This window comes from Filicampus tigris, chromosome 10, assembly GCF_054856515.1.
Source record: "Filicampus tigris isolate MCC_2025a chromosome 10, RoL_Ftig_1.0, whole genome shotgun sequence".
Lineage (NCBI taxonomy): Eukaryota > Metazoa > Chordata > Actinopteri > Syngnathiformes > Syngnathidae > Filicampus > Filicampus tigris.
Genome location: NC_141226.1, coordinates 7,883,036 through 7,910,701, shown reverse-complemented (window position 1 = coordinate 7,910,701; position 27,666 = coordinate 7,883,036). Strand labels below are relative to the sequence as shown.

At 38.3% G+C, this 27,666-nt stretch overlaps 3 protein-coding genes across 3 annotated transcripts; 2 read left to right on the top strand and 1 right to left on the bottom strand.

The window, feature by feature from the left end:
* Nucleotides 1–605: 605 nt before the first annotated feature.
* Nucleotides 606–4,767, top strand: LOC147140624 (uncharacterized protein CXorf38 homolog). Its single transcript, XM_086044194.1, has 6 exons — nucleotides 606–882; nucleotides 1,390–1,524; nucleotides 2,480–2,608; nucleotides 3,623–3,772; nucleotides 3,853–4,029; nucleotides 4,258–4,767. The coding sequence occupies exons 1-6, from the start codon at nucleotides 682–684 to the stop codon at nucleotides 4,375–4,377; spliced, it is 912 nt and encodes a 303-aa protein (XP_085900320.1). The 5' UTR covers nucleotides 606–681; the 3' UTR covers nucleotides 4,378–4,767.
* Nucleotides 4,768–7,891: 3,124 nt separating this feature from the next.
* Nucleotides 7,892–16,905, bottom strand: LOC147140623 (granulocyte-macrophage colony-stimulating factor receptor subunit alpha-like). Its single transcript, XM_086043159.1, has 13 exons — nucleotides 16,840–16,905; nucleotides 15,953–15,981; nucleotides 15,467–15,515; nucleotides 14,947–15,026; nucleotides 13,650–13,657; nucleotides 13,356–13,396; nucleotides 13,119–13,273; nucleotides 12,846–13,021; nucleotides 11,563–11,696; nucleotides 11,319–11,463; nucleotides 10,786–10,891; nucleotides 8,595–8,676; nucleotides 7,892–8,453 (listed from the first exon to the last, which is right to left on the bottom strand). Exons 1-13 carry the CDS (start codon nucleotides 16,903–16,905, stop codon nucleotides 8,367–8,369), a joined length of 1,158 nt encoding a protein of 385 aa, XP_085899285.1. The 3' UTR covers nucleotides 7,892–8,366.
* catip (ciliogenesis associated TTC17 interacting protein) lies at nucleotides 16,760–27,352 on the top strand. The gene is made up of 9 exons (XM_086043222.1): nucleotides 16,760–17,068; nucleotides 18,377–18,562; nucleotides 19,032–19,087; nucleotides 19,167–19,253; nucleotides 20,151–20,318; nucleotides 20,706–20,830; nucleotides 25,221–25,297; nucleotides 25,391–25,458; nucleotides 25,988–27,352. The coding sequence occupies exons 1-9, from the start codon at nucleotides 16,951–16,953 to the stop codon at nucleotides 26,153–26,155; spliced, it is 1,053 nt and encodes a 350-aa protein (XP_085899348.1). The 5' UTR covers nucleotides 16,760–16,950; the 3' UTR covers nucleotides 26,156–27,352.
* The last annotated feature ends 314 nt before the right edge of the window (nucleotides 27,353–27,666 follow it).

Genomic DNA, 27,666 nt, shown 5'->3' with positions numbered 1-27,666 from the left:
AGGAAGAGCAGCAACATGGAATTAGGGAGCATTGACGCTGATGGGGCAACAGATCAGAGAAGCAAGATATTCCTCATCCATTGACTTAATTAAGAGCATTATTTGAGCGTCAGACATTCAAAAATTCTGTCTAATATGAAGTAACATACAACTAAGTTGTATTTTTAAAGTTGTCAGCTATATTAGTATTTATTTTGTTAGTCAGTTTACAATGTTATCAATGGGAACACATTTTGATAACAAAAAAGCTTGAGCCATCGTTCGTTTTGTCTTCTGTAAAAAAATCATTTCTACCTTTTGCTTTTCAAACTCTCTTAAGTAAACTCTAACCGAATTCTATTTTTTTAAACACGTGTACTGTACTGCATATATATTACCTGCACTTCTCCCAACGCCCCCCCCCCCCCCCCGAAACACAGACACACACATTAGATAAGCAATTGCTTTAGTTAAAAAAAAGCTTACTCATACCTACTATCTATCCATTATCCCAACCGCTTATCCTCACTAGAGGAGCGGCAAAATCTACCTGTAAAGTCAATTCTGCTTTCATAGTAAAGAGCGGGCCAACAGCGCCATCTAACGAAGAGATGGTTGCCTGCGAAACGAGGAGGCGGAGTTCTTCTCCCACTTCCTCGAATGTCTCGGCTCTTGCTTGTTTGGGAGAAATAAGGAGACGCCATGTGCGAGGATCTTGTGGTGCGTCTTAACGACAGAGAATACACAAACTGGCTGAAAGCGGGACAGTGTCTGTACATCTTGAAGGACGCCCTCCATCCCTTCTGCGATGAGCAGATGCGAGTTTTTCACCGAGCTTTGCTCCGTGACAGGCCTAATCTCCGCGAACAATGCCGACGAACATGTCAGCCCGAGGACATTAAGGTGTGGAAACAAACACTTTCTGTTTGGCGGTTTGGAGTCAAACGTAAAAGGCATCGGTCACTTTTGGCGGTCACCATGTGTGTATCGTTTTCAACAGACGGCAAAAGTACTCACGCTCTGTACTTAGTACATGGGTGGGCAATTCCGGTGCTCGAGAGCCGGTATCCTGCATGTTTTAAATGTCACCCTGCTGCAACCCACCTGATTCAAATGATCAGGATCGTTATCCAGCTTCTGCAGACCTTGCTGATTATATGATCATTTGAACCAGGTGTGTTGCAGCAGGGAGAGATGGAAAACAGGCAGGACACCGGCCCTCGAGGACTGGAATTGCCCAGCCCTGATTTAGTAGAAGTCGATCTCAAAAGCTTGAATATTCCGTAGCCTGTGTGCTAAATAGTCAGGTAAAGTGCAGATAACTGTAAAGTCTATTGTAAAATCTCAGAAAGTATTTGGACGCCATTACTCCTCGCCACTGCTTTTGAATCACATGAAATGCCGGTGCAGTTTTCCAGGGCCTGTAGGCTGTGTTTACAATGGAAGTCTGAGATCCTCAACCACCACAGAAAACCCGATTGCACTCTCAACTGGGACAACTGTACTCCTTCTGCGTGGAGGACACACCACTGGGAGTTGGCCAAGGTACACGATCCAGAAATAACTAGTGTGATCGGAACACAGCAGGGGCTGTATATTTACAGAAAATGTACCGGTACTCAGTTTAAAGTGAGGATTTACAAACCCCAATTCCAGTGAAGTTGGGATGTTGTGTCAATAAAAACAGAATAGAATGAATCACCTTGGGATACCCATATTCAAATGATTAATAATAATGATAATCAAGACAATTTGGATGTGGTCTTCTTTTTCTTCTTCATTGCATTGCATTGCATTGCAGATGTATTGGATCGGTGGGCCCGGTATCGACAGATACTCGAAATCAAGTGACTTGGACTCGGGTGCAAAAAAAAATGTAATCGAGACATCCCTAGTTTATAGTATTCATTCAACAATAAGTTCAGTAGAGCAGTACGGTGCCAATGTGGTTGGCACGTCTGCCTCAGAGTTCTACACACAAAGCTGATATAGTGTCAGGAAGCTATGACTTATTCTGTTGTATCAATGGCAAGAGGTGGATGAGTTAAAGGCTGTCAGAAGAACTGTTCCGGGGTTGTCATAAGAACTGTTCCAGGGTTGGAGCTACCATTCTCAAAGTTGCTTAGTGCCAGTAAAAGCGATACAGAGCCCCTCAGACCATGACAAACATACCATTCAACCAGTTGTATGTCAATGTTTCATCAGAAGAGTTATGATTTTTTAATTTATTTTTTATTAAGGTCGATAACTTACCCGAAAATGTGTCAAAAATCGTTTTTGGCCATAAAAAACAAACAGTTGCCAAATCCAAACCAAAGCCTTTAGATGCAAATTTACACATGCATCTAGCATAAAATTGAGTTGCAGCAAGCCCCGGAATCTTTTTTCCTGATTTCCCCTATGTGTCAGGGTACAAATTTTAAAGTTGTAAGACTATTTGAACCATTGTAGTACCTAAGTATTTGCATTTTCAAAACTCCTTCGGTGTTTGTTTCTCCAGGCTTATATGCCACGAGGTCAAGTCCACGTGAATGTGGCTCATCAGTGTGATCCTTCTGCCCTGCTCAACCTCATCAACTACTGTGGCTGTTTTGCCTCGGTAGTTGGACAGTCATCTTATGTGAGCGAGGTAAGCATCTGTACTATGCTATGGTTGTAAATCAATAACACTTGGATTTGTTTATTTCATGTATCCTCATACCCAATACAAAGTTCCACTCTGCAAAACTGTACATTCTTGTGTATTCAACTGCAACTAACATGCACACTGTTACGTATATATATATATATTCATCTGCACATCCATAATCGGGTGAACATATCCATAATCGGGTGATCACGTTGGTTTACTTATTTATTTATTTATTTATTTATTTTCAAAAACGGAACCACACTGTACATAGATCAATCCTGTGAAAATAAAATTTGAATTTGGAATTTTGTTTGACTTAAATTATGAAATGACATGAATGACAGCGAATAAGTTTGATCTACTTTAATACAGGAGTAAGTGTAATTAATTTGTGAGCAATACAAGCTCTATGGAGACTCTGTGGAGAATGATGGATACTTGAAGCCCTGTATTCAGCCAAGCAACCACTTTAAGTTTAATTTGAAATGCATTACTCAAAGGCAGATAGTCCCCAGAGGTGGGCATTTTACAAAATTGTGCTGGTCCGTCGTCCATCAGCGGTCAGAGTACCTGTCCGTCGTTCGTCAGTCCATAATCTTTCTTGACGATCCGAATTGTAATCGTCAGTTTGTCACTTAAGTCCGTCAGAAGTCCGTTGGTTAGCCCACCCCAAAAAAACGCTATTGAGTGGGAAAATGAAAAGTAGGCATGTAAACCACTATGATATGAGTGAGCAGAAAATATATAATAACAGAAACTTGTATTTTATTGATAACATATTACTGTCCACATTTTAGTAAAACAATAGTAAATAAAAACTGGTGAAGTACCACAGTAAGTTTCTCTTCAAGTATTTTGATAAGAGCCCTAAAAGGTTAAAACGTTTTTTGTTTTTTTTGTTTTTTTTTCTTTAAATAAAGATTGTCTTGTATGGAAGTTGTTGGTATAGTGTTTCACATAGCAGACACAGGTTCCATTCCATTTGCTTCTGTTTTTGGATGTGTGTCGCAGCTGATCAGATGCAGGAATCATCTGATGCATTCGGCTAACCTGCGTGTGAAGGATGCATGGATGAAAGGATTCAAGGTTACACTGAAATGTTTTGTGAACCTGTTCAGACACGTACCCAGCGTGGCACTTGCTGAACCAACCCTTATTCGGGTGAGCATGTCCGTGTTTGTGGAGAAATTTTGCACTTATATGACACATTTACAATCCCACTTTACACCATTGTGTTGTAGATGCTGGAAGTTGATTTGTCAATCTGTGCTGTGGACACTGTGGATTATACCAACCTAGCATTAGCGGCTGATTCTGTGAATTACAATATAAAGCCTGAATTAATCAGACAATGGGAGGCTGACTTACTGCACGAGAGGCTGCGGGAGTTGCGTAATATGGCTGAAGATGAGACAATGGTGAGAAAGTGAAATTTGAGTTCCGCATATCTCAGTCATTCCTACTTTAATTTCTACATGGGTTTCATGGGGATTCATATTTTTGTGTCTTGCTCTCCAAAATAATATTTACTTAATATGTGTTATTAACATCTTAGGAATCATATAAATAGTCATATACGTCTTCTCTTCACTGTACATTAGACGGAAACTGTTGCACAGTTTTAGCATTTGTTTTTCTTTTGCTAGGACACCGAGCAGCTGAGGATGCTGGACGGTTTCCTGCAGGAAAACACAGATCTGAGCCAAAGGTTTTCTGCAGAGCTGCAGGCCATCAGCACAATGGGGATTGGACAAAGGAAGAGTTAGCAAACAGTCAGGAGATTTGGGATAAAAATGAGGGGACGTCTGATTGTTTGACTGCCAACAATTTCTTTTTTTATGTACTATGTTCCTAATTGGGATAATTTTTTTAAGTCAAGAAGTACAGTATGTGACTGTAAGAACTAGAAGTACAAAAGTCATCACTTCTGAAATGTATTCAGGTACATTCACGAATAAGAAGGATACCTAAACATTTGGTTTCTTTATTTTGCTATCCATTTGTCTCTTGCACTATTGTCTATATTGTATTTTTCTTTTTATATTCCATGTGTATTATGCAACAAATTACACAATACAAAGCATTCCTATACCAGTGCTAAAAAGTGCCCTTTCTATCATTGTAATAAAATATGGCTAATAATTTGGGACATATAATCCGTCCTTTTTGTATGCCTTTTTAAGGGGTGTGATTGTGAGTGCGGATGTTTGTCTCTGTGTGCCCTGCGATTGGCTGGCAACCAATTCAGGGTGTCCCCTGCCTACTGCCCGATGACAGCTGGGATAGGCTCCAGCACGCCTGCGACCCTTGTGAGGATAAGCAGTATAGAAAATGGATGGATGGATGTATATACACATATATATATATATATATATATATATATATATATATATATATATATATATATATATGTATGTATATGTAAAGTATATATACTTTATGAAATGATGGTGACTCTAATATAAGTATTATTTTTATGTATTACTACTACAATGTACAATGTGTAGCCGTTAATAATAACTTAAAGGGAAGTCAACCCAAACATATTTTTTTTAAGAATATGTTCTAAGCAAAGCCCACTAGTTGAAACAAGGCAGTCTGATAAAATTGCGTTTGTGGACTATGACTTCTGTTGACGGAAAATGACATCACAACTACCCAGGGCTCAGGTAACGACCAATCACAGCTCAGCTTTAGAAAACAGGCGAGCTGTGAATGGTCTTTACCTGAGTTGACAGAAATGACAAAATGGCCGCCCCCCGAGATGGCTAAAAACGGGTGGATTTTGCTTCTTTACTCATATTCCACAAACGCAATATTAATCAGAATGCTGTGTTTCAACTAGTGGGCCTGCTGGGAACATATTCTTGAAAAAAATATGTTTGGGTTGATTTTCACTTTAAGCAACTACAGGGACAGAAAATTGGTTGGATAGATTCTGTTAGATACTTTGTCACCTACTACACCTTAATGGGACAGTCTACCTGATTTAGTGCTGCCATACTCCATCTATTTCTCTTTCCTCGCAGTACAAGAGCCTTGTTAATTTTCAGAGCCCTTTGAGAGAAGCTTTTTTAATTTCCTTTTTTCCTTTTTCCTTTCCTTTTTATGGCTGATTATGGAAAAACCTTTTCATTGCTAATTAAAAGATAAAGCTGAAGGTACTGTACCGTGACATTTCAGAATCAATTTGTGTGTCATCTACTGTGCAAGTGGTGACACTCATGTCCAAAGGAGTTTAATGATCTCTTGCACAGAGTCTGTGTGCAGTTGATCTACAATGTGTATTCAGGCAGTGTTGTTGGCCAACAACGCATTCATCAAGTGGACAAACTGAAAATGAGAAGACTAACGCAGTGCAAGGACATGATCCATCACTGGTGTTCTGTCTGTCATTTATGTCAAATTACAAAAAAGTATCGGGACCCCAAAAAAAAAAAAATCTCATGGGGTGAACTGACGGCGACAGGATTATGAAGGAGATGTCACTGCTTTAAATCATTTTGACTAATAATACCTCAGGCTGCAGTTTCACCAACCGCTTGACCTTGACGGGACAATATATTAAAATTCCTTTTCTGACTACAAAAGCAGTGTTTTAGCAAAACAAAATCTATGCAAATATGCCATGCTCTCAAATCCCTTTGTCAATCCTAATCTATTTCTTAAATCTGATTTATTAGTCCAAATGGACATTTGACACTCATTATTTGTCACGGAGTGTCAGTGTTGTGTATTGTCTCTGCTGCACTTAGTGTTTGTCATCATGTCACTTTTACTATGCATGGCCCATTATTTACTCTTATGGGCATATCTACTTGTAAATGATCTTGCAGTTTGTCCTTCATATCTGGAATATGTGTTTGTCTTTGACCATCAATATATGACTAGTTCCTCTCTTTGGCCCTAATGCAACAATACCTGTAGGTAGTCTCTTGATGTTTTTAGTTATTTGTAAAAAGACAAATATCATTTCTGTTATAATCATGGTATGTCAGAGTCATCAGTCTGTCTGTCACAGAAGTCAAACGTGTCTGAACAGTGGGAGTTTCCTTTTAATAATATTATGTACTTTTCAACCAAAAGTAAAGGTGAAATCAAGTCAGAATTGTTCTTTACATTACAATAACATGTAATAAGATGTATGAATATGTCATCACAATGCCAAAGGGCTCAGCTTGCGAACGTCACGTGACCAGACCCAGAAAACAGGTGAATCGTGACATTACCTGAGCCCATAAACACTGTGGTGTAATTTTCAGTCGACAGCAAGCGGCAGTTGGCCGACAAGGCAAAATGGTAGCACCTTGAGAAGGATACAAATTGATGGATTTTTATTTTTAATTCATATTCCACGAATGCAATATTAATCAGAATACCGTGTTTAGACTAGTGGGGGCACATATTTTGACTTGACTTCCTTTTTAACATTATACAAGAGACTTTACTCTTGATATTATCTTATACCGACAAAGCACCACAGAAACACGTGCTATGCACTATATGGCTACTGTAAATTCGACAGGATTGTCGTTATTTCAGGTTCAAGATACAAACTACAGTCACAACTGGTCAAACTACATCACAATACCGATTTTACATAGCATATCAAGTGATATGGGTCACGTTGATGTTACGAGTCGTAGCTGTTTTTTGCTTGTTTGTCTTATATCCATTTTAGGGAACTCAGTTTGACAAAGTAGGCTTTTTAAAACCATTTTCTGCTCCCTCGCTCTGTCTGATCGGAATCCAAGGCCCCATGGGTGTGCTTGACACAGGAAATTTGGCAATGAATGAAAAGCAGCCCTAGAACAGTATGCCCTGAATGTGTTTGTCTATTTTGACAACGAGATTCAATTGCAGCATGGTGAAATAATGGTTATCATTTCTGCCTCACAATTCAAAGATTTGTGTTTCCAACCTCAGGCCTTCCTGTGTGGAGTTTGCATGTTCTCCCTGTGCTTGCATGGGTTTGTCTGTGTCAGGGGCGGAGCCAGAACGTGGCTAATGGGTGGGCCTGGAAAAATCACAGTGGGCCTGATTATTTCTCTCGCTGAGCACAATCTTCCTGTCCCGACACATTGTATATTCAAATAAAATGACAAACCGAATAATATGAGTTCAGATCTTCCTTAGACAGCCACAATTATGCCATTCTTAATATTCAATTAAAAAAACGATCTAACTAACTGGACTAACTAACCAAGTCAGCCGGAAACAACATCTTAGTCAGTTGGTGTTGTGTTTGTTGCCGGTGCTAGCATTCAATGAGACCCAAAATCAGTGTTTCATTTTTATTCAACATCTACATAAACAAGCAAATCCAAGTAAAACACGAAGCCAGCAAAAGTTGACTAATGTAACACAGTAGCCTCCATTTTTTTCATAAGTTTAAAATTTTCAATTACAAAATATTTTAAACATGCAATTAAAAGCAACCTACAAACACCATGTCTGTATGAATAACTACAATGTGCATTTTAACACTTGCATGCCTTACTGTAAAACTTCATCAAATGTCGTCAGGCAATAAACAATCTATCAATAATGTGAAGTCTTTTGCTATTGCATTAGCATTGCTAACATAAATTACAGCATAAATGGCGGTTGCTGTGAACAGCCCATAACCACCAACGATGACTAGCTAGCTGGATAGCTCACCTGGTAACGCCCCCCTATTTCGATGAAAGGATTAGCATGAAATACTTTTTTTTTTAACTATGACAATGTCATAACAATCCTTTAATCCTTGTCATTAAAATGACTTTATAAACTGTTTCTCTGTGTCCTCCACCACTGTGATCTCCTCCTCATTCTTCACAGATGGAGTGGGATGATAAAACTGTAAAAAAAAAAAAAAAAGAGATTCTTGCTTTAATTGGGAAAAAAAGCACATGGTAGACTAACAGGTTTTTTTGTTGTTGTTGTAGATGTGAGAGAGATTGCATGTCCAGTGTGAGAACATGTGTAGTCATGTCCTTACATTGAATACGTTGTTTTCCTCCAGGAAATATTTGTACTTTAATGGGGGACGAGGAATTGTGGGATACAGAACCTGTGCCACCCTAAAAAAAAAAAAAAACAGAATTAATGACTACTCTGTAACAGGGGCGGCGCCAGAGCATGGCTAATGGGTGGGCCTGGAAAAATCAGGGTGGGCCTGAATATTTTTCTCACTGAGCACAATACTCGTATCCTGACACATCGTATATTCAGATAAAATGACAAAATTCTGATCTTCCTTAGACAACCACAACTATGCCATTCTTAAAATTCAATAAAATAAAAAACACAACGAAACACTAATTCAAAAATATTTTAATAATTTCTAAAAGTTTAAAAGTATATATATTTTTCTTGAATCTCACTGGATGGGCAGTTTGTCAATCTGGGTGGGTCTGTGCCCATCCAGGCCCACCCATGGCTCCGCCCCTGCTCTCTATCAGAGTCTGTGAGGGAAACAGTCATTTGGTTTTGGAATTTCTATTGAAATGAGTGCTAAAGTGAAATTTAAAAAAATACAGACAATGGAATGAAAAAAGCGTCCATATTTCAGATATTTATTTCATTTATTTATGTCTTAAAAGCTTCAGATCTTCAAACCAATTTTAATACCTCACAAAGACAATCCAAGTAAATATGAAATTACATTTCTAAATGTTGGTTTATTATTTCTGTATTTATTTATTATTATTTGGCCCTTAGTAAAAAATAAATGCCCCCTGAATTACTGGTTGTGCCACCCTTGGTTACAATAACTGAAATTAAGCATTTGCAATGACTGGTGAGGAGTGCTGTGGAGGAATTTTGGTCCGCTCTTCTTCGCAGAATTGTTTTAATCCACGCAAATTGGAGACATTTCCAAAATGAATTTCCCGTTTAAAATCATACCACAGCATTTAAATAGGACTAAAGTCCGGCTTATCCTCACTGGGGTCATGGGTGTGCTGGAGCCTATCCCATCTGACTTTGGGCAAGATGCAAGGTACACCCTGAACTGGTCGCCAGCCAATCAACCATTCACTGTCGTATTCACACCCACGGGCAATTTACGGTCTTAAATTAATCTACTGTGCATGTTTTTGGAATGTGGAAGGAAATCGGAGTACCCAAGGCAGGCACGAGGAGAATATATAAACTCCTCAGTGGAAGGCCAGAACCCAGATTTGAAACCAGGACCTCTGAACTGTGAGGCGGATGTGGGAATCAGTCACCCACTAAATCGTCCAGGTCCTGAAGCAGCACAGCAGCCCCAGGCAATCTTTGCCACCACATGATGTTCTTTTTATCAAATGCCATGTTATTTTTATGCCTGGTGTAATGGGCAACACACCTTCCAAAATGTTACACTTTATTTTTCATTGGTCCACAAAATGTATCGGTGATCACCGCAATGTTTTGTTATTTTTTTTAGCAATTGTGAGACAAACATTCGTGTTCCCATTTTTTCTCAGCAGCGCTTTGGATCTCTGCCCATTTTTGCCCAGTGTCTTCCATATGGTTGAATTACTTTTTCACATAGGACCAGATAATTGTTTTTTTTATTGAATATCTAAAATCCTTATTTAGAAAATTTATTTTGTATTTACTTGGCTTGTTGTCATTTGTGAGATATTAAAATTGTCTTTATGATCCAGACTGTATGTACTAAGCATCTGTAGTTTGGTGCTTCTTTGCTGGCTAAACAAAAACCAAGCTATTTTTAAATGCTCATGATGGAGTGAGAGAATCAGTCTTCTAATGTTGTGAAATCCTTTGCTGATGCCAGCATTGTATAGAGCGGCGTAATAGTAGTGATAACAGTGCGGGTATGTGTGGAGGTACTGCAGCTCAACTGGCCGACGTCATGGCTCTCTTTCAGAAGCAAACCAATTGAGAAAAAAAAAAACCCAAAGTACCTCTCCTGGTTGCAACGAAGTAATGCACTCAATTTTGCCTCAATTGCTTAGATGTGCGAATTGAATACACACAAATTAATCAAAAATAATTCTTAATGATGATTACTATACCTATACTTTACCTATCGAGACCATATTTTAGTTATCTTTTCTCCACTCTTTTCTTCTAAACGCCACCTTCCCAGATGTTAATGTTAACATTATGCTTTCGGATTGATGTTGAAAAAAACATTTTTCAGTGAAGAAGTGACACATTTTTAAACCAAGACACAGTACCTCTGATTGCGGACCAACAGCAGCAGAGTCAAGAGGGTCATAGGTATTCCAAGAACAATTGCGACGATTACCGTGATGTTGAGTGTGGAAACTGACGGTTCTATTGCTGTCAAACAAAAGATGCATATAGTAAGTGTATACTGTACACTTGTCATGGTCAAAGCATTGCTCAACATTGGCCCGGTAGTCGGTAACCATATTCATATGAGACATGGACTAGAATCATCCCCTGTAATTCTTGATTCTTGGGTTATTTGAATGAAAGCACATCATACATGTTATTTTTACGATATCTCGGAAATGTTTTAAATTGCGTAAAGTGTCCTCCTTAGGGAAACAGATCTGTCGATGGCATTATTGTGAGAAACTAAATAAGTCAAGCCAATATGTGTAAATAAATGCTACACTAACATAATATACCCTGATCACCATCATAGTGACAGATGTTATTCACAAGTGTGGTCAAAACCAAAATCAGAACGAGTGCTGGTAAGGTGGTATAATATTTTAGAGTACAATGACTTCATACTTACTAACAGTGTTACTCCAATCGCTCCATAATTGTGACCCTAAACAATCAGAAATTTTCCTGGTTCTGACCCTTACACTGTAGGTGGACGCTGGGTTGGTAATTGGGACTGTATGAAACAGCTGGCCGCTCGGGGTTGGTATTTTTTCCTGTTCACCAATCAATCAGAGTGTACATGTAGAAATATGTGGTATATTTTATTTACGGAATAACATTTGGATATACAGTATAGTGTATTCATATTTTACCTGATGTCCCACATCCAACTGGTATTCAAAGCACACTGAGTTGTAGTTAGCACGACCACGGGGCATGTCCCAGTTCACCACAAGGCCTCCATCTTTGACTGAAGCAGAAATGTTTCCAGGTGGAGGCAAGACTTCTGTCAACACAATACAATGAAAATCTGTTTGGTCCAGGAGCGACTCACTTTAACACACCATCAACAGTGTTGCCACAGTAACCTTGAAAAAGTCACTAAATAGTTACTTTACTGATTTGCTTTTAAAAATATAATAACTTTGTTACTTTACTGATTAGTTGATTTTAAAAGTTACTAATTTAGATGACAAGTTACTTCATAGTTACATTCAGCAGATACTGAGTAAGATATAAAGGACACCCTGTTTTGCCACTTAATTGGAAGTGTGTTTTTAACAGTGACATTTAAGGCTTGTTTTTATTATAAATGAAATAAAGACAATCTTTTTGACTGACCATAATTATTTCCCTTTAAGCTTGAATGCATACCGTGCTGTGATCCTTGATTTATTTGTATTTGACGTAGTCTTATTGAAGCTAGCTAACACTGTCGACAGCACAGAGTGTACGACAAAACTTAGTATTTTTGTTTTTGGCTGACACAAACTCAAAATAGTGACTTTATTTCCAGCCTAAAAACGCAAATCTCTGTTTATGTAGTAAAGTATGGACACATGATGAGTTGTCAACGCGCTGTATCACCCCCTCCGACAGCTGTAAATTCCAAAGTTTCCCTTTCTTACGTGTTCTATAATTCATAGTTATTTGTTGAGTGCCTTGAGTGAATACTATGGTAGGAATAAGGTGTGCATTTTATTATTCGTTAACTTTTGTTTGTTTTCTTGCATACACAATACATGTGAGAGGGAGGCACTGTGGCTGAGAAGTATGTGCTGTTTATTTAAGTCAATTCCCTCTCACTGCTACAACTTGCAGGCAGTTCATTGCAACTGCCTTTGATAGTGAACGTTGCAATTCTTTGACTGACTTCACCTTGAGGAAAATATATAGTCTGTGTTGTAATGCTTTGTGATAGTATAAAAGTAACTTTAGTCTGATTAAATGACTGGAAAAAGTAACACGTACAACGTACAACGTCTGCATTTTTACATGTGATTACTTACAACTGTTTTTTGAGAATAAAAATAATGTCATAATCCTCTAAATCCTATCCTTTTGAAACTGAATCAGTATTCCACTGACAAAATGACATGATGACAAAACAGTCATTTGTAATTGAAACATGATAAAGTTTTGTTTTGTCTATTACCCATCATTTCAGTGTTGTATACATAGCTGTAGACAGTCCATGTATGGTGCAGGGACACATTGAATTGGATGATGACATGCAACATCTCATATTCCCTCAGAGCAATAGATGTTGATCCAGAATGTTCTTCAGATACAAGACTGAGGGGGTGAACTGTGCTATTATTATCACAAATGCTGCAAGGATAGGAAATGCAAAGGTGTCAACATTTTGAAAATGTTCATTTGCACCATTGGGTAATGGGCAAGTAATAGAGATAATAGAGATATAAACCTGATGTAAACATAGAGATGAGTATTCATAAGTAAAGTGTGGAAGGTCCATGAGCAGTTGAGAAGATTTGTTGGGTAAAGGAAGCAGTGAAAGTTGTCATTCTCGTCAATATCCGTAAAGTCATAATCTTGTCCTGAGGAACTCAACACTTGGAGCTAGAAAACAAATAGATGCCAATTTTAGCAAATTGTATTCACACAGTTTAGGACGTTGGGAGTTCAAGCATGTGTTTCATACATTTTCAATGGATTTTTCATCCTGACAGACATCGGCGGTCTCTGTTGAAAAGGGACACAGAATATTAGATGACGTTATTAACTGCAACCATGCTTTTTTTTACCTCCATCATCAAGATTCATGTTTAATGTGTTGCTTGTTTGTTTGTTTGGGTTTCAATGCAAAAACATACCCATTCCTGTAAATGGGGGGTGGCATAATCCAAGATAGAGCCCTTCAAAAATTATTGAGTGGGCACATATGTTGCAAAATTCAACCATAACAGACAGAAGAATATGAACACAAAACAATTACCTGTATGCCTACATGGCCAAATGAGAAAAACGCATTTTACAGCATTTTATGGATTGATGAGACAAATGTGAATTTTTGCCAAAGTGATGTTAAGTCTAAGGGTGCAAATCTGGCGCATAGCGTGGTCTAATTGTGCGAATGGGGGAGCTATACCAAGTGTATGTAAAGTATGTTTATAAGGAACCGCAAGCAGACCTACCCTGGTGTATGACGTAAAGTTGGGCAGGGCGATCACAGTACACCACTGTGAAATTAGCACTTGAAGACCACCTCCCACCCCAATAGTACGAGTCCGAGTGTGACCCACCCCGTACCACCGATAGCTGTGCCGCAGTCACGGGTGGGATTTTAGAAATATTATAAAGACGACAATAATACAAATAATAATAATGTATTCAATTAATTGATTTATAAAATGATTCAGAGGTTTGTCATATTTATCAATGAAAGGTGCTGACATCTACCACACACGTCCGTGGAGCTCAGAATCTGTCTGCCTGCACCTCAATCACCTTCACCAAAATGGCGTTATGCTCCCTTCACCAATACTTAGATGTGGTTCCAGCAGGTGTAAAGTTTAATCTACTTTTAGCCATCAAACTGTCAGGTGCGCCAGGAGTGTGTCAAAGAAAATGCCCTTGGTATGCAGAAACGCCCAGTATGTCGCAGAGCCATCAGCCAAATTCCCAAACACGCTAAACCACCTAGAGACTTTTTCTGCCATCTCTGTGCGGATTTGGATGGATATCAGCCTTCTTCCAGAGCTTTTGGGCAGCAACTCAGTATTTGCTCCAGGATCATTTTCCTCTGGCGGGGGGGCATAATGTTGTATTGACTAAGCCCCCATTGCGCAGATTGGATGAGCTGGAAAGGACATCGGAGCAAGCCTAACTCTTCCTCTACACTTAGGTACATTGTTGTCTCATTCCCACTACTCTGCTGGTCCTCTCATCCTTTCCACAACAATGGAGTTCATCAGACAAAAAAAATTGGAAAAGGATAGATGTAAAGGCTCGGAAAAGCATCACTAAAAAAGACTGCAAAAGTCTGGTGGCGTCAAAAAAATATATAAACTGCTCCAAAGTTCTCAGAGGGCATTGCATTATGAATTTCAACAGAAAAAAAAATCTAAATTTGTTTAAAGTTTTCACCACCCCTTTTCCACCACACCCTGGAATATTAACCCCTTCATTAAGGCTGTGAAAATGGCTTATATGTTGTTGCTGGTCATGGTGTGTGTGTGCGTGTGCATGTGTGTGCGTGACCGTGAGTGCGTATGCGACTGTGTTTTATTTACCGCTTAGAAAGGCCCACAGAATCAGCAGACTGCAACAAACTAGTGGATGAACTGGACACACCTTCATAGCCAACCTTCAACTACACACACACATATTCAAGCAAGCAAAGAAAGAGAATAGATGTTCTTGAGGCCACACTTCTTATTACATGCGGTTTTTAGCCAATGCAAAATACTTTCCTGGCTTCTTAAACTTCCTCTTTGACAGTGTTCACACAAAGGAGCTTCATCTATAGTCATCTAGTAAAGAGCTTGAATAAGCCACTCACATTTTACATAAGATAGACATTTGACCTGCTAACATTCCTGTTACTTTTAAATGTGGGTTCTAGTGACATAAACAAGTACTCACGTATTGTAATGTTCAAGAACAACATGCTAGCAATGCTTTGTAATTTTACTAATGTCTAAAATCTAACTAAAAAGAGTGATGAATTGACAGGATGCTTGGTAAATTTCACTTAGTACCTTTTTAATGACAATTTAAAGATCATAACTTGAACAAAAAGTTCTTACCTACCACTTCGTTGACATTCCTTCGCTCTCTGTCGGAAGACACTGTCACATTTCTGAGGAAAGAAGAAGTATGATATCACACGCTATTCATGAGCTTCAGGAAACTGCCTGTTTCTTGTGTTCAACAGTTCTACACTGTTTACAAGTACAGTATTGTAATGTGATTTAATAATTACAATACAACCTTGTGGGCTTAAGGGGAAAACTAAACAAATTCTGTGGAAATTTGAATTTTACACTAAAATTGTCTAATTACATCCTGTTACTTCCCCACAAGTATCCCGAAGTTGAACAGGATTTTTTTTCTTTTTTGGGGGGTTGAGGGTGGGTGGGAGTCAATAGTTCAATTTAAGTTTGAATGTTACTTAATTCAAGAGTCACTCTGATAGGGCAAAAGTGTTGGAACACCTTTGTTACACCCGCAGGAAGTGAAAATGTACATAAAAATGGATTTGGGACATTGGGACATTTCTCGCTTCCTGTTCCTTACCCTTGTGTGTGAAGACATGCATCAATTTTCTGTATTTATTCGTGAGCCGTAGCCAAAAAGACCGACTGGGCAGGTGGCAGAGTACAGCCTGAATTAGCCGAAAGTCAATCAGTCAAACATTTACAAACACATTGAACAATTTTATGTGTTTTGGCCTGTGAAAGAAGCCGTACCCTGAGAAAACTCATGCAAGTACAGGAAGAACATGCAAACTGCGCAAGGGGATTGGTTCCCGCTCAGTGACGGTGTCTGTGTGTGTGTGTGTGCCCTGCGACTGGCTGGCGACCATTTCCGGGTGTGGTCTGTCTTTCGCCCATTGTCAGCTGGGATAGGCTCCAGCACCTGCCCGCGACCCTGTACAGGATACGCAGTTTGGAAGATGACACATGACACATGACACATTATAAAATTCATCACTGCATTGAGGCATTATAATGAGTTGTATAATAATAAAAAAGTATAGTAGAATAAGAAAAAAATTTATACATTTTAGAAATGAAATATTTTAACAAGAACCTCGTTCACAAGATGCTTGTCTAGACATTTTTTGTAATGAGTTCTAATTTAATTTATCCCTCAGGATTAGGGAACATTACCGTCTATGAATGTTTGCGTGAACTAGTTTTCACTATTTTTGAATTTTAGTGTTTCACCCAAAATAAACCTCAATATTTTGTTTTTGCTCTTCTCGTGTTTGTTTCTCTGAACTTTAATAGTCACGATCTTTCCTAATATAGCCTATCATTTTTTTTCTTCTCTTCGAAATTGGCCTGCCCACTTACACGCAACTTTACGGCACTCGAGCCACGGTTGCCGTGACAACTTGTGACAACTTGTTGTCGTCTGCTTTCTGAAACATAAAAGAGGAGCGCAGAAGACCTGCATACAATGTCGACCGCCAATTGTGCGTCGTAACAGTCGTCCGTCTTGCCACAGTTGACGCGGTGTTTCATATTTCCCACCACGAGTGGAAAGTCAGTTTTCAACACAGGACAACAATGGAGCCGCCTGATAGGGTTGAGACTCCAGCTCGTCCCTCGACGGGGATCAAGGGGGGCAAGGACGGTTCAGAAATGGGGGCCTCCGAAGACGCTACCACGTTCATGTCCAGCATTGGTGAGTCCACGGGCGACCGAATTAATGCACACGTCCGAGAACACGACCACCTGTTTTTGGCACCCGTTGAGACGCTCAAACCGTACGACAATTAAGACTCTTTAGACCTTATTCACGAGAGTCCGTACATAATTGGAATGAGATTTTAAATACACCATGCACAAAAAATAATTGAAATAAAAGCAATTCCTAAATATGAATTTAATATCCCTTGCGCACTATAATGTCTTTTTTCCTCGTCCCTCCTTCTAAAAAAACACCTAACAGACAAAATAAGTCCGTTTTTTTAATGTAACTTTACTGATATGTCTTTCTTGAAACCTTAAAAATATTTTTATTTTTTTAATCACACATATTTAAAACAGTAGTATTTATAATTTAAAGATGTGTATCATTACAGCCCTATTACTAAAACGTTTTGTCTCAAAAAAATTTCGCACAGTATCACCTAAATAAATACTTTGCTCTCCAAGTACCACCATCATGACCAACATTAAAATACTGTAGTGCAGTAGGTCAAAGTGTTCTGCAAAGATGAGGTAGAGGTTTTACTCCTGTGGAAGCCAGTACAACGTATCAATTTTGAGGATTTACAGTATGGCTAACTATAGGAAAATAATAAAACAGCATTTGAAAATGTATTCAATTAAAATGTACTGCACATAAAAGTCAAATAAAACTGTTCCTAAACCAGTGTTTAAAGACAAAGGCGTCTGAAAAATTAGATGCAAATGTATTGTACTTAAAAGTTAAATAGAACTGAATTGTCCTTAACAAAAGTGCTGTGCATGAAAAGTAAAAAGGAAAAAAAAGTACATCATTGAATTCCACAAAGTTTAGACCACTCTATCATTAAGCACAGTTTGAACATTAACACCGGGCTTAAATATAGGAAACTATAATTAAGTTACTAAATTAAAAACTAAATTAATTTACCAAAGCACTTGAATGGTGGACTCCTTCTGTTCATCACATTTTTACAAAATGTGCTGTGCTTTGATTTGTTCTGGCATTTGAGACGCAATAGTTTCATATATTCAAGCGGTTTGAATAATAGATGGATGGACGCTATGAACTTTGCCAGCTACGGTACATACACTGCACCTTGGGCGTTTCCTCTCTCCTACTCCAAATAAAACCAAATTGTGATGTAGTTCGAGTCATATTGCATCACTGCTTTGTGCTGTTTGCTGCTACCGCAGTAGTAGACCTGTTGTCACTTGCACTTGGCTGTTGTTAGGTTAGTTAATAACATAAGAATGAGCAGGTGATGTTTTATACTCAAAGGCACAATCTTTTCTTTGCCAGAGCCCGTGGAGCTGACAAAATGTGTGTTTACGGACTCTCTGGTGACCATGTCAGAGGGCGGTCGAGATTTGGGGAGGTTCTGTGTGTCAGTGGAGTTTGCCCAAAGAGCCCATCAACCATGTATGCTGCTACACGCACAAAGCCAGGGGGCCATCGACGACTCCCCATGTGGAACAACAGTGACAAGTGGGTTAACATTCAATCCAGAGTTGGCGCACGCCTCCATTAAGCTTTAAGCAAAAACATTTTTTCAGGGGCTCTCAATTTCTGCCAGTATCATTGATTATTGATCATTCATACTCTTACTATAAACTCAGTGTTACACTGCTCCAACTGCAATTCTAATTCTAATCTCTAACTGATTGTTTATATTTACATTATTGTTAGTCTGAAAATGCCATGCTTGGTTTTTAATCTCTCTTAATTATTTTTATGTGTACAAATCTTTACTTGTCCTTAAGTGAATTCTTTCTTTTTTGAGTTATGTTTTTTTAATTTTGAAATAGTTCTAGAGATAGGACTGTGACTACAACGGCATTCCAAAATTGGACAACATCAATCAGAACAAGACCACATTTCTGATACAACTCTTTGATGTTATTGGATTGAAGTGATTATAATTTATTGTCATTTTCTTTTCGGTTTTCCATGTTAGCCTACCTAACTGCTGACCTGGAGGTTCTGGAGGAGGACCACCACGAGTATGTCAAGGCAGGTCACCGAGTGTGTTACAGTGAACACATGGCATGCCTCCTGTGCTGACTTTAAGGGCATTTGCATTTCTTTCTAGCTTGATGGCCATATTTTGGACAAGCGATGTCACATGGTGCAATGTGATGGACAGATGACGATTGATAGAGTCACCACTGATGGAAAGGTGAGTTACAACTAAAGTGTAACCAAAGGTTCAAGTGGGATCAGAATGTGTCTGTGAGATGACAGGTGAAATACCAATTTGATTATGCATGCAGTACAGTAATGGTGGTCAGGGTCAGGAAGGCCTTCTCTGCTTAAACACTTTCAAAAGCACTGACCTGCATTTACAGCCTAAATTTTAATATTTGGTTAGTGAAGTTGCATTATTGTATTTCCAACAGTCTTTTGCTTTCATTTGATAGTGTTTCTAATGGCTGTACCGCTGGAAGCATTTTCATCCAAATCAGATTTCAGCCTCTATGTGCTTGCCATGTCAGTCATATCTGACCAGGCCCTTCATAATCACTCATGCTGACCAATGTAACTTAAGATATACTGAGCGAGAAATGGGCCTGTTTCTTTGACCAATCAAATTATTTGATATTTCAAGGCCAGAAATGACATAAACATCAGCAATGGAACAATTTCTTCAACCAATCAGATTTCAAATTCATCTTTCATCAATGAGCTGGCCCTCGATGACATCTGCTGATTGGTTGGTCCGAGGAAAACTTGTTACAGCCAATTTCAATCAGCAAAACACATCCAGAGCATTCTGCACACATTACTAAATGTAATATTGGACATCTCTGACAAATATGAATTACATTAATCTTTCTAAATGTTTTGTCATGCTATAAGATGAATATTAATTCTGAACTGCTTCAGATGATGTACACGTTATTTTGGCTTTTTGAACACTATTGTTGGTATCTATAAATGTGACATGACAGTCATGTAATAAGAGGTGGATTGGGTTAGATAAATCCACACCAAAGACCCAGGTACCAAATGGACTCTAGTTGTGAGATGCTCTGTATATGTGTGTGGCTGTGTGTGTGTGTGTGTATGTATCCAGGAGGTGACAAGGGACAGTGTTTCATATTCCATGGCTGCCCTCAGAGGCCTTGTAACTGAGGGTTCCAACTTCTTGCTCATGCGTCTTATTGCATTGAGGAAGAAAGTCCCAGAGCACATGACTTGCATCTCCTTTGACCAGAAATTACGCATCAGCTACACAACTTTTGTAAGTGATTACAAAACTGCAGTATGTACATTTTCGGTTTCACTGTATGGATACAAATATTTTGATCTTTTTTTAAAACTCTAAACAGTAGAATACAGCTATCCAGCCTCGTAGTCAGATCAATACAGGATGAACACGGCATCTGACTTTTGTTTGTTTGTTGTGTTGCACATAATATAAACATCCTTTCATTCACACATACAATTCCTGTAATGTAATTCCTCATCACATTTTTTTTTTAATTCTGTCTAGTTTGGGGTCTGAAATAAATAAAGTATATAATACATTGGTAAATACAAATAACTGTTGTGGAAAACCCATTAAGAACTATTGGTACTAAGAGTCAGTGAATTTTTTCATTGTGATCTTATGTTTGTGTGTGATCAGCGAGGACTAGAACAGGAACAGATGGAGATTGAGGGGGAGACTGTGGAGATATTCGGGGTGGAGAGGATTGTGCATTCTGTGGATGAAAGCCCTACGACATGGCAGTGCTACTTTTTGCATGATGGGTAAGATCCATTCCATCAGTGCAGAATAGAACACTGAATGAAATCTATATTGCACATCATGGCCACCAGGGGGCCTATCTCAACTGATAATAAACCATAGTGTTTTTAGCAGAGATGGGCACTTTACATTAATTTTCGTCCTATAACACACCCAAGGAAGTAAAGGTAGCGTGATGACATGTTGAACAGATACTGATTACATTTTTTTTCTGAATGCCTAATCTCTAACTGTAGTGGCTATCTTTAGTTCTTTTAGTTTCTTCTTCTTTTCGTTGTTCAACCTCTTCATTTAATGATGGTCACAAACACTGTTTTACGTGTGAGCCAACACTGACGATCGCAGCACGGTAAAAAGACCGTGTTGCTCGTCCGCCATCATTTTTATTTCTTCTCCAACAATGCACAACACATTCTTCTTCGTGTGTAAGAATAAAAAGAACTGCGCCCTCTAACGTAGACAGTAGTAACATCCCACACATATTTCAATTCAAAAACCCAAATAATTACAAAAGGAAAAAAAATGCATCATTTCTTTTCACCAATATAGAGAATTATTGAAAAACTAAATATTTACAATTATTATTCATAAAAATAGCTAAACTTATTAAATGGCGCTAACACTAACAATGATTCTTGTAGCACAATTTGTAAAACTGTCGCAAAATGACTGACAACATTTGCAAAACTGAAAAAACAAACACTGCTTGTAGTACGGAGTTTGAATTTTTGTAACACACTTAAGGTGCCCAACATGCTTTTTGCAGAACTGTAAACTCACCTCACCGTTTTACACTCAATTTCCAAAAGATCAACACACTCCTTGCAAAACTATACACATTCTGGTTACCTTCACACATATGTTATTATTTACACTATTCTGCCTCATGGCCATGCTGTCGATGTATGATCGGGGGGTTGGACCAGCCCGGAAATAGACGGCCGTTCACGAACCTCACGAAATTCCCGATGGCCACCATGCCTCTGTCAACAACTTACCGGTACCTGTATCTTATTGCTAGTGCTCAGGCTGATTGCAAAGTGAACATATTTTTTTAAACTGTTTTCTTCTGTGACAGTGCTGCCAAACAGTTGGCAGAATAAGTAATAGCTATAAATGTGTATAGTTTTGTCAGGAGTGTGTTGATCATTTGCAAATTGAGTGTGTGAGTGAGTAAGTTGTGTTTACAGTTCTGCAAAAAGAGTACTGGGCACTCAAATTGTGTGCTACAAAATTACAAGCTCATTACAAAGCAGTGTTTGTGCTTTCAGTTCACAAATTTTGTGTGATGGATGGATGGATGGATGGATGGATGGATGGATGGATGGATGGATGGATGGATGGATAGATAGATAGATAGATAGATAGATAGATAGATAGATAGATAGATAGATAGATAGATAGATAGATAGATAGATAGATAGATAGATAGATAGATATTAATCGTTTTTGAAATGTTACAAAAATCACTGATAAGAGTTTAATAAGCATTCAGAAAAAAAACGGTAATACACCTCTGATCTCCACCTTAAAAGACTGCAAAAAAACCCTTAAAAGACGGCAACTGCGCTTTTTAGCCTTTAAATGGCAGCGTTTTCCACAGTTTTGCATTGAACGCTGATTTCCTCATTGTTTACAAAACACAGATTTTAGCTTGCTCCAATTTCCATAAAATCAAAGAGGTATGGAGTTTCTCACCAGTTTCACACTCCACACGACCCCAGCTTTCAAATAAATCAACCTTGTATTCTTTTTATTCACGTAATTGACAGTTTATCTGTATCTGTTATCTGTTTAGCACAGAGAGCAGTATCCATTCAACATGACGTCACGCTAATGTTTCTTCTTCGTGTGTGTTCGTAGTATCAAATCGATGTGCTAAACTGTGGAAACAATTTAGTACATTGAGGGAACAGATTAATAAACTGTGGGTACTGATGAGTAAACTGAGTACAGATATGGCACAGATTAGTAAACTGGGTACAGATCAATCAATCAATCAATCACATTTTATTTATATAGCACTTTTCATACATAAAAATGCAACTCAAAGTGCTTTAAAACATTCAAAGCAAAACATAGAATTATCTTCAATCAAAAGAAAAGATAAATTATTTAAAAGTTGTTGAAAGCCAAACTAAAAAGGTGTGTCTTGAGCTTCCTCTTAAAAATATCAACAGTCTCTGCAGACCTGACGTCCTCTGGCAGGCTATTCCAAAGGTGAGGACCAAAACGGCTGAATGCAGCCTCGCCATGCATTTTGGTCCTCACCCTTGGAATAAATAAAAGGCCGGCGCCAGAGGACCTCAGGATCCGCGAGGGCTGGTATGATAAAAGCAAATCAGATAAATAAGATGACCCAAGACCATTAACACATTTATAAACTAATAAAAGTACTTTAAAATGATGAGTAAACTGAGTACAGATGAGTAAATTGGATGCAGATGAGTAAACTATGGACACAGATTAGTAAACTGTGGACACAGATTAGTAAACTGTCAGTTGAGATAACGTTGGAAATATATTAGTAAACTGTGTTAACAGGTGACTAAATTGTGTACAGATTAGTAAACTGTGGTTACAGATCATAAAACTGTGGGTACAGTTTAGTAAACTGGGAATAGATTACTAAATGGTGGGTACATATTATTAAACTGTAGGAACAGATTACTAAACTGTGGTTACAGATTAGTAAATTGGGGGAACAGATTAGCAATATTTTTTCCTCATATTGTGGCATCTAAGGAGAGGTGGGTAATGTAGCCAAAAAATGTACTCAAGTAAAAGTACTGTTACTTCAGAATAATATGTCTAGTAGAAGTAAAAAGTAGTCATCCAAATAATTCCTTGAGTAAAAGTCAAAAAGTACTTGGTGAAAAAACTACTCAAGTACTGAGTAACTGTAGCAACGTCTCATTTTTTTTGTTTTTTTTAAACAACCATTCAATCAGACGAAAATACAAAATAATCATCTTCAGGCAAATTAAGGTCCATCCAATCAATAAAATGAATCACATTTAATTAAAGAATATCTTAAAATAATCTTAAATTAAATTCAAGTACTTTAAAAGGGAAGTCAACTCAAACATTTTTTTCCAAGAATATGTTCTATGCAAGCCCACCCACTAGTTGAAAGAGGGCAATCTGATAAATATTGCGCTTGTGGAATAAGTGTTAATCCACTCGTTTTTAGCCATCTCTGGGGGCGGCCATTTTGTCTTCTGTCGACAGAAAATGACATCACAGCTGCTCACAACGACCAATCACGGCTCAGATTCAGAAAACAGGTCAGCCGTGATTGGTTGTTGTGAGCAGTTGTGATGTCATTTTCAGTCGACAGAAGACAAAATGGCCGCCCCTGGTCATGGCTAAAAACGAGTGCATTTTGTTGCTTAACTCACATTCCACAAACGTAAAATTAATCAGAATGCCGTGTTTCAACTAGTGGGGCTCCTGTGACATATTCTTGAAAAAAATATGTTTGGGTTGTCTTCCGCTTTAATAAACAATAAAATAATAATAGTATAAATAAAAGAAATAAATTAAGCACAAATACCACAACATTTCAGCCCCTGTACTTTTTTTAACAGGCTTCGCAGACAGAACAAGGTAGCCCATGAACTCGTATAAACTGTGTGTGGGTGTGTGTGGGGGTGTGTGTGTGCGTGTGTTTCAGTCTGTATGTATGTGACAAAACATGCAAAACAAACATTTCACTCAGTGATGTCTATTAAGCTTTAACAGTACAGTAGTTGGCTCTCAAGGTTCTTGCAGTGAAGCTGTGGTCATTTAGCAGTAAATAGGAGTCCAGCATGACTGAAAAGTCTCTCACAGGCTGCAGATGCAGACATTTTCGATCCATTTAATCCAAAAACAACTCTTTCAGCGCAGGTGAAGTTGAATATGATCACGTGATGAGACTGCCATACGACTACGCTTGATTGGCGAAGCACAGTCACATGATAGAGCCTGGCGCAGGTCTCTGACAAAATAAATGTGCCTTTCTCTGAGAAAGAGAGAGAGAGAAAGAGAGACGCGTACATACGCGGAGGGGATTTAAGTAACGGGTTCAATGGAGCCTAATGTAGCGGAGTAAGAGTACAGTTTCTTCTTCACAAATCTACTCAAGTAAAAGTAAAAAGTGTAGTGATTTAAAACTACCCCTAGAAGTACAAAATTTCCCAAAATGTACTCAAGTAAATGTAACGGAGTAAATGTAACTCGTTACTGCCCACCTCTGCACCTGAGGGTCTTCGTACATTAGCACTACCACATCTATACTATCTTGAATCCATGGTCAGGGCATGCAATGTGACATCTGTGCCCTTCTAGTGACAAAAAACACCTAATGTTATCGAGCATAAAGTGTACTGGAGATAATTGTTTCTTTAGGCATCTTGCTAGCAGATTGCAGGTGGGATCTCCGGTTACGATGAGGTTACTGCAGCTGCCTTCACAGAAAGAACAAGGTATTCACACCTACATTACATAAAGTGTACTAATTCTACCATATAATGAATGGGTTTGTTTATACGCATGTGTGTTTACATGTTTTCTCATAGCATATGAAAAAATCCCCCTCGTTTGGGAAGAAGACATACAGATGCGTTCTAAGTTCTTGGACAGAAAGGTCAGAATAAATGTTCATCTAAAGTAATGACGTAATCAGTACACTTCATCAGTTACACAAGCACCAGCTAACAGTATACAAATACAATTATTTTATCAAAAATGATGTCTTTACAATAACAATAACACCCATGTTGTACAGTAAACCCGCATGTAGCACAGGGGTTATGTTCCTGACCCACCCGTAATAAATTGTGGGGGACCACTGTACGGCTAAGTAAGGTATCCAAATTATTATAAACACCCCCCAACATGATGCAGTGCCATTGTACTCCTTTCCAAGTAAAATACAATTAAAAAATAAAAACAAACATTAAATTAAATTACTGTATCCCCCCCGACTCTAACTATTAAAATGATTTTTTTTCAAAACCTAATTTGCAGTATTTTCTACAGCTCTTGTGTTGACACTTATGGTCACAGTATTCTGGCCAGTGTGTGTATTCTGGATAATTCTGTACTTGTCAATATGCCTTGTTAATTCCTCCAAATAGATTTGGACATTTTGTGTGTTTGTGGCATTGTTGCAGGAGGAGCTGAAAGCTGATCATGCGTCCTACTTAAAAGCACACCCAGAGATCCGTGCGCTCATATCTGACTTCTTGCAATTTTTACTACTCAAGAAACCAAATGACATCTTCCAGTTTGCCAGAGAATACTTCCTCCCCTTCACCTCAAACACAAGCCTGGATACCTGATCATATTGAAATCTCACATTCTAACAACCACTTTGATATGACTGCTGTTCACGAATCATCATTGGCTCATTTGAGTGACATGGCATTAGTGTGTGATCAAAAGAATGTGTGTTTCTCAGATACTTTGTGATTTTTTTTAAAACTGTAGTGCATTACATTTTGTTTTTTCTAAGTCATTATTACACAAACTAATATTAGAAGAGATGACACAAACCTGATTAAGTCTATCAGCTCTTCTAACATCTTGCTGTATATTTCAGTATTTTATCTATTTATATTTCGTGTTGACATATGACAATCCCGCACTGGTGAAAATGATGTACTGAAAATTGGAAAGGAGGCATTTTACCTAGCAACAGATGTAGCAAGGCCCCTTATCTCAAATTTGGAAAAAAAGCTAATCAAACATTATTTTACGTTTCTGTTGAAGAAATTAATCATACAATAATTACCTCTTCTGAATAATCCATCTCTTTTCCCCCTCAGCAGTCCTTGAAAACTGAAAATATTGTAGAATCACACTGCGGTAAGGCGAAGGCTAAGCATATCCTACATCATATCAAAGCGACAGCACTGGTGTTGTAATGCAGAAATTCCTCAAGGGGATCTGGCCTGGGAGTTATCTAGAAGCTACACACTACAACTTTAGTTCATATACTACTTCTCAGTGATTTAAGAGTGGGTGTTTATGGGAGTCATTGTATCAATACTGACTATCAATTGCCTTTTGTTGGAATATTCTTGCTGCTGTTAAAAGCCTTCAGCTTTAGAACAAACGTGAATCTCTCATTACATCAGTATTTTCATTTTGACCAACTGCTGTCCAGTATTATGATGTGAATGGTTAAGAGCATCTTGCTACAAAAAAAAAATGTCAGCGTACCAATTTAGCATGTTAGCATTTCACCAATTGCAGAAATTGTGCCTGAATGCAAGGCAAGATGTACTAAAACCTTTGAAGTTCCCTTTACATTTTCTCTTCTCAAGTTGTTGTTGTCTTGATATATGTTAGCATATCAATTACTGTATTGCCATATCTATTTTCATTAGAAACAGTAAGTGATTACAGTACATGACAAAATGCTAAATCTTTATGGATCTGTTTTGGCAGATTTCGTACTCAGGTTGCTCTTGGCTGTATGTTAGCATAATAGCATTACCGGTACATCAATTCTCAATAAAAACAGTGTTTGATGATTGGTATAATGGTTGGTCATAGCCTCTTGGTCAATTCTGCATATAAGAATTGCTAAGAATTCTGCATATAAGGCTAATGCCACTGGCTGGAGCATTTAAATGATGTGAAATTGTTAATAAATTCACGATATGATATTCAAACATCAATTACTAAATACATCCATCCATTCATCATCGATACCGCTTATCCTCACAAGGGTCGCGGGGCGTGCTGGAGCCTATCCCAGCTGTCTTCGGGCAGTAGGCAGGGGACACCCCGAATTGGTTGCCAGCCAATCGCAGGGCACACAGAGACAAACAAACATTCGCACTCA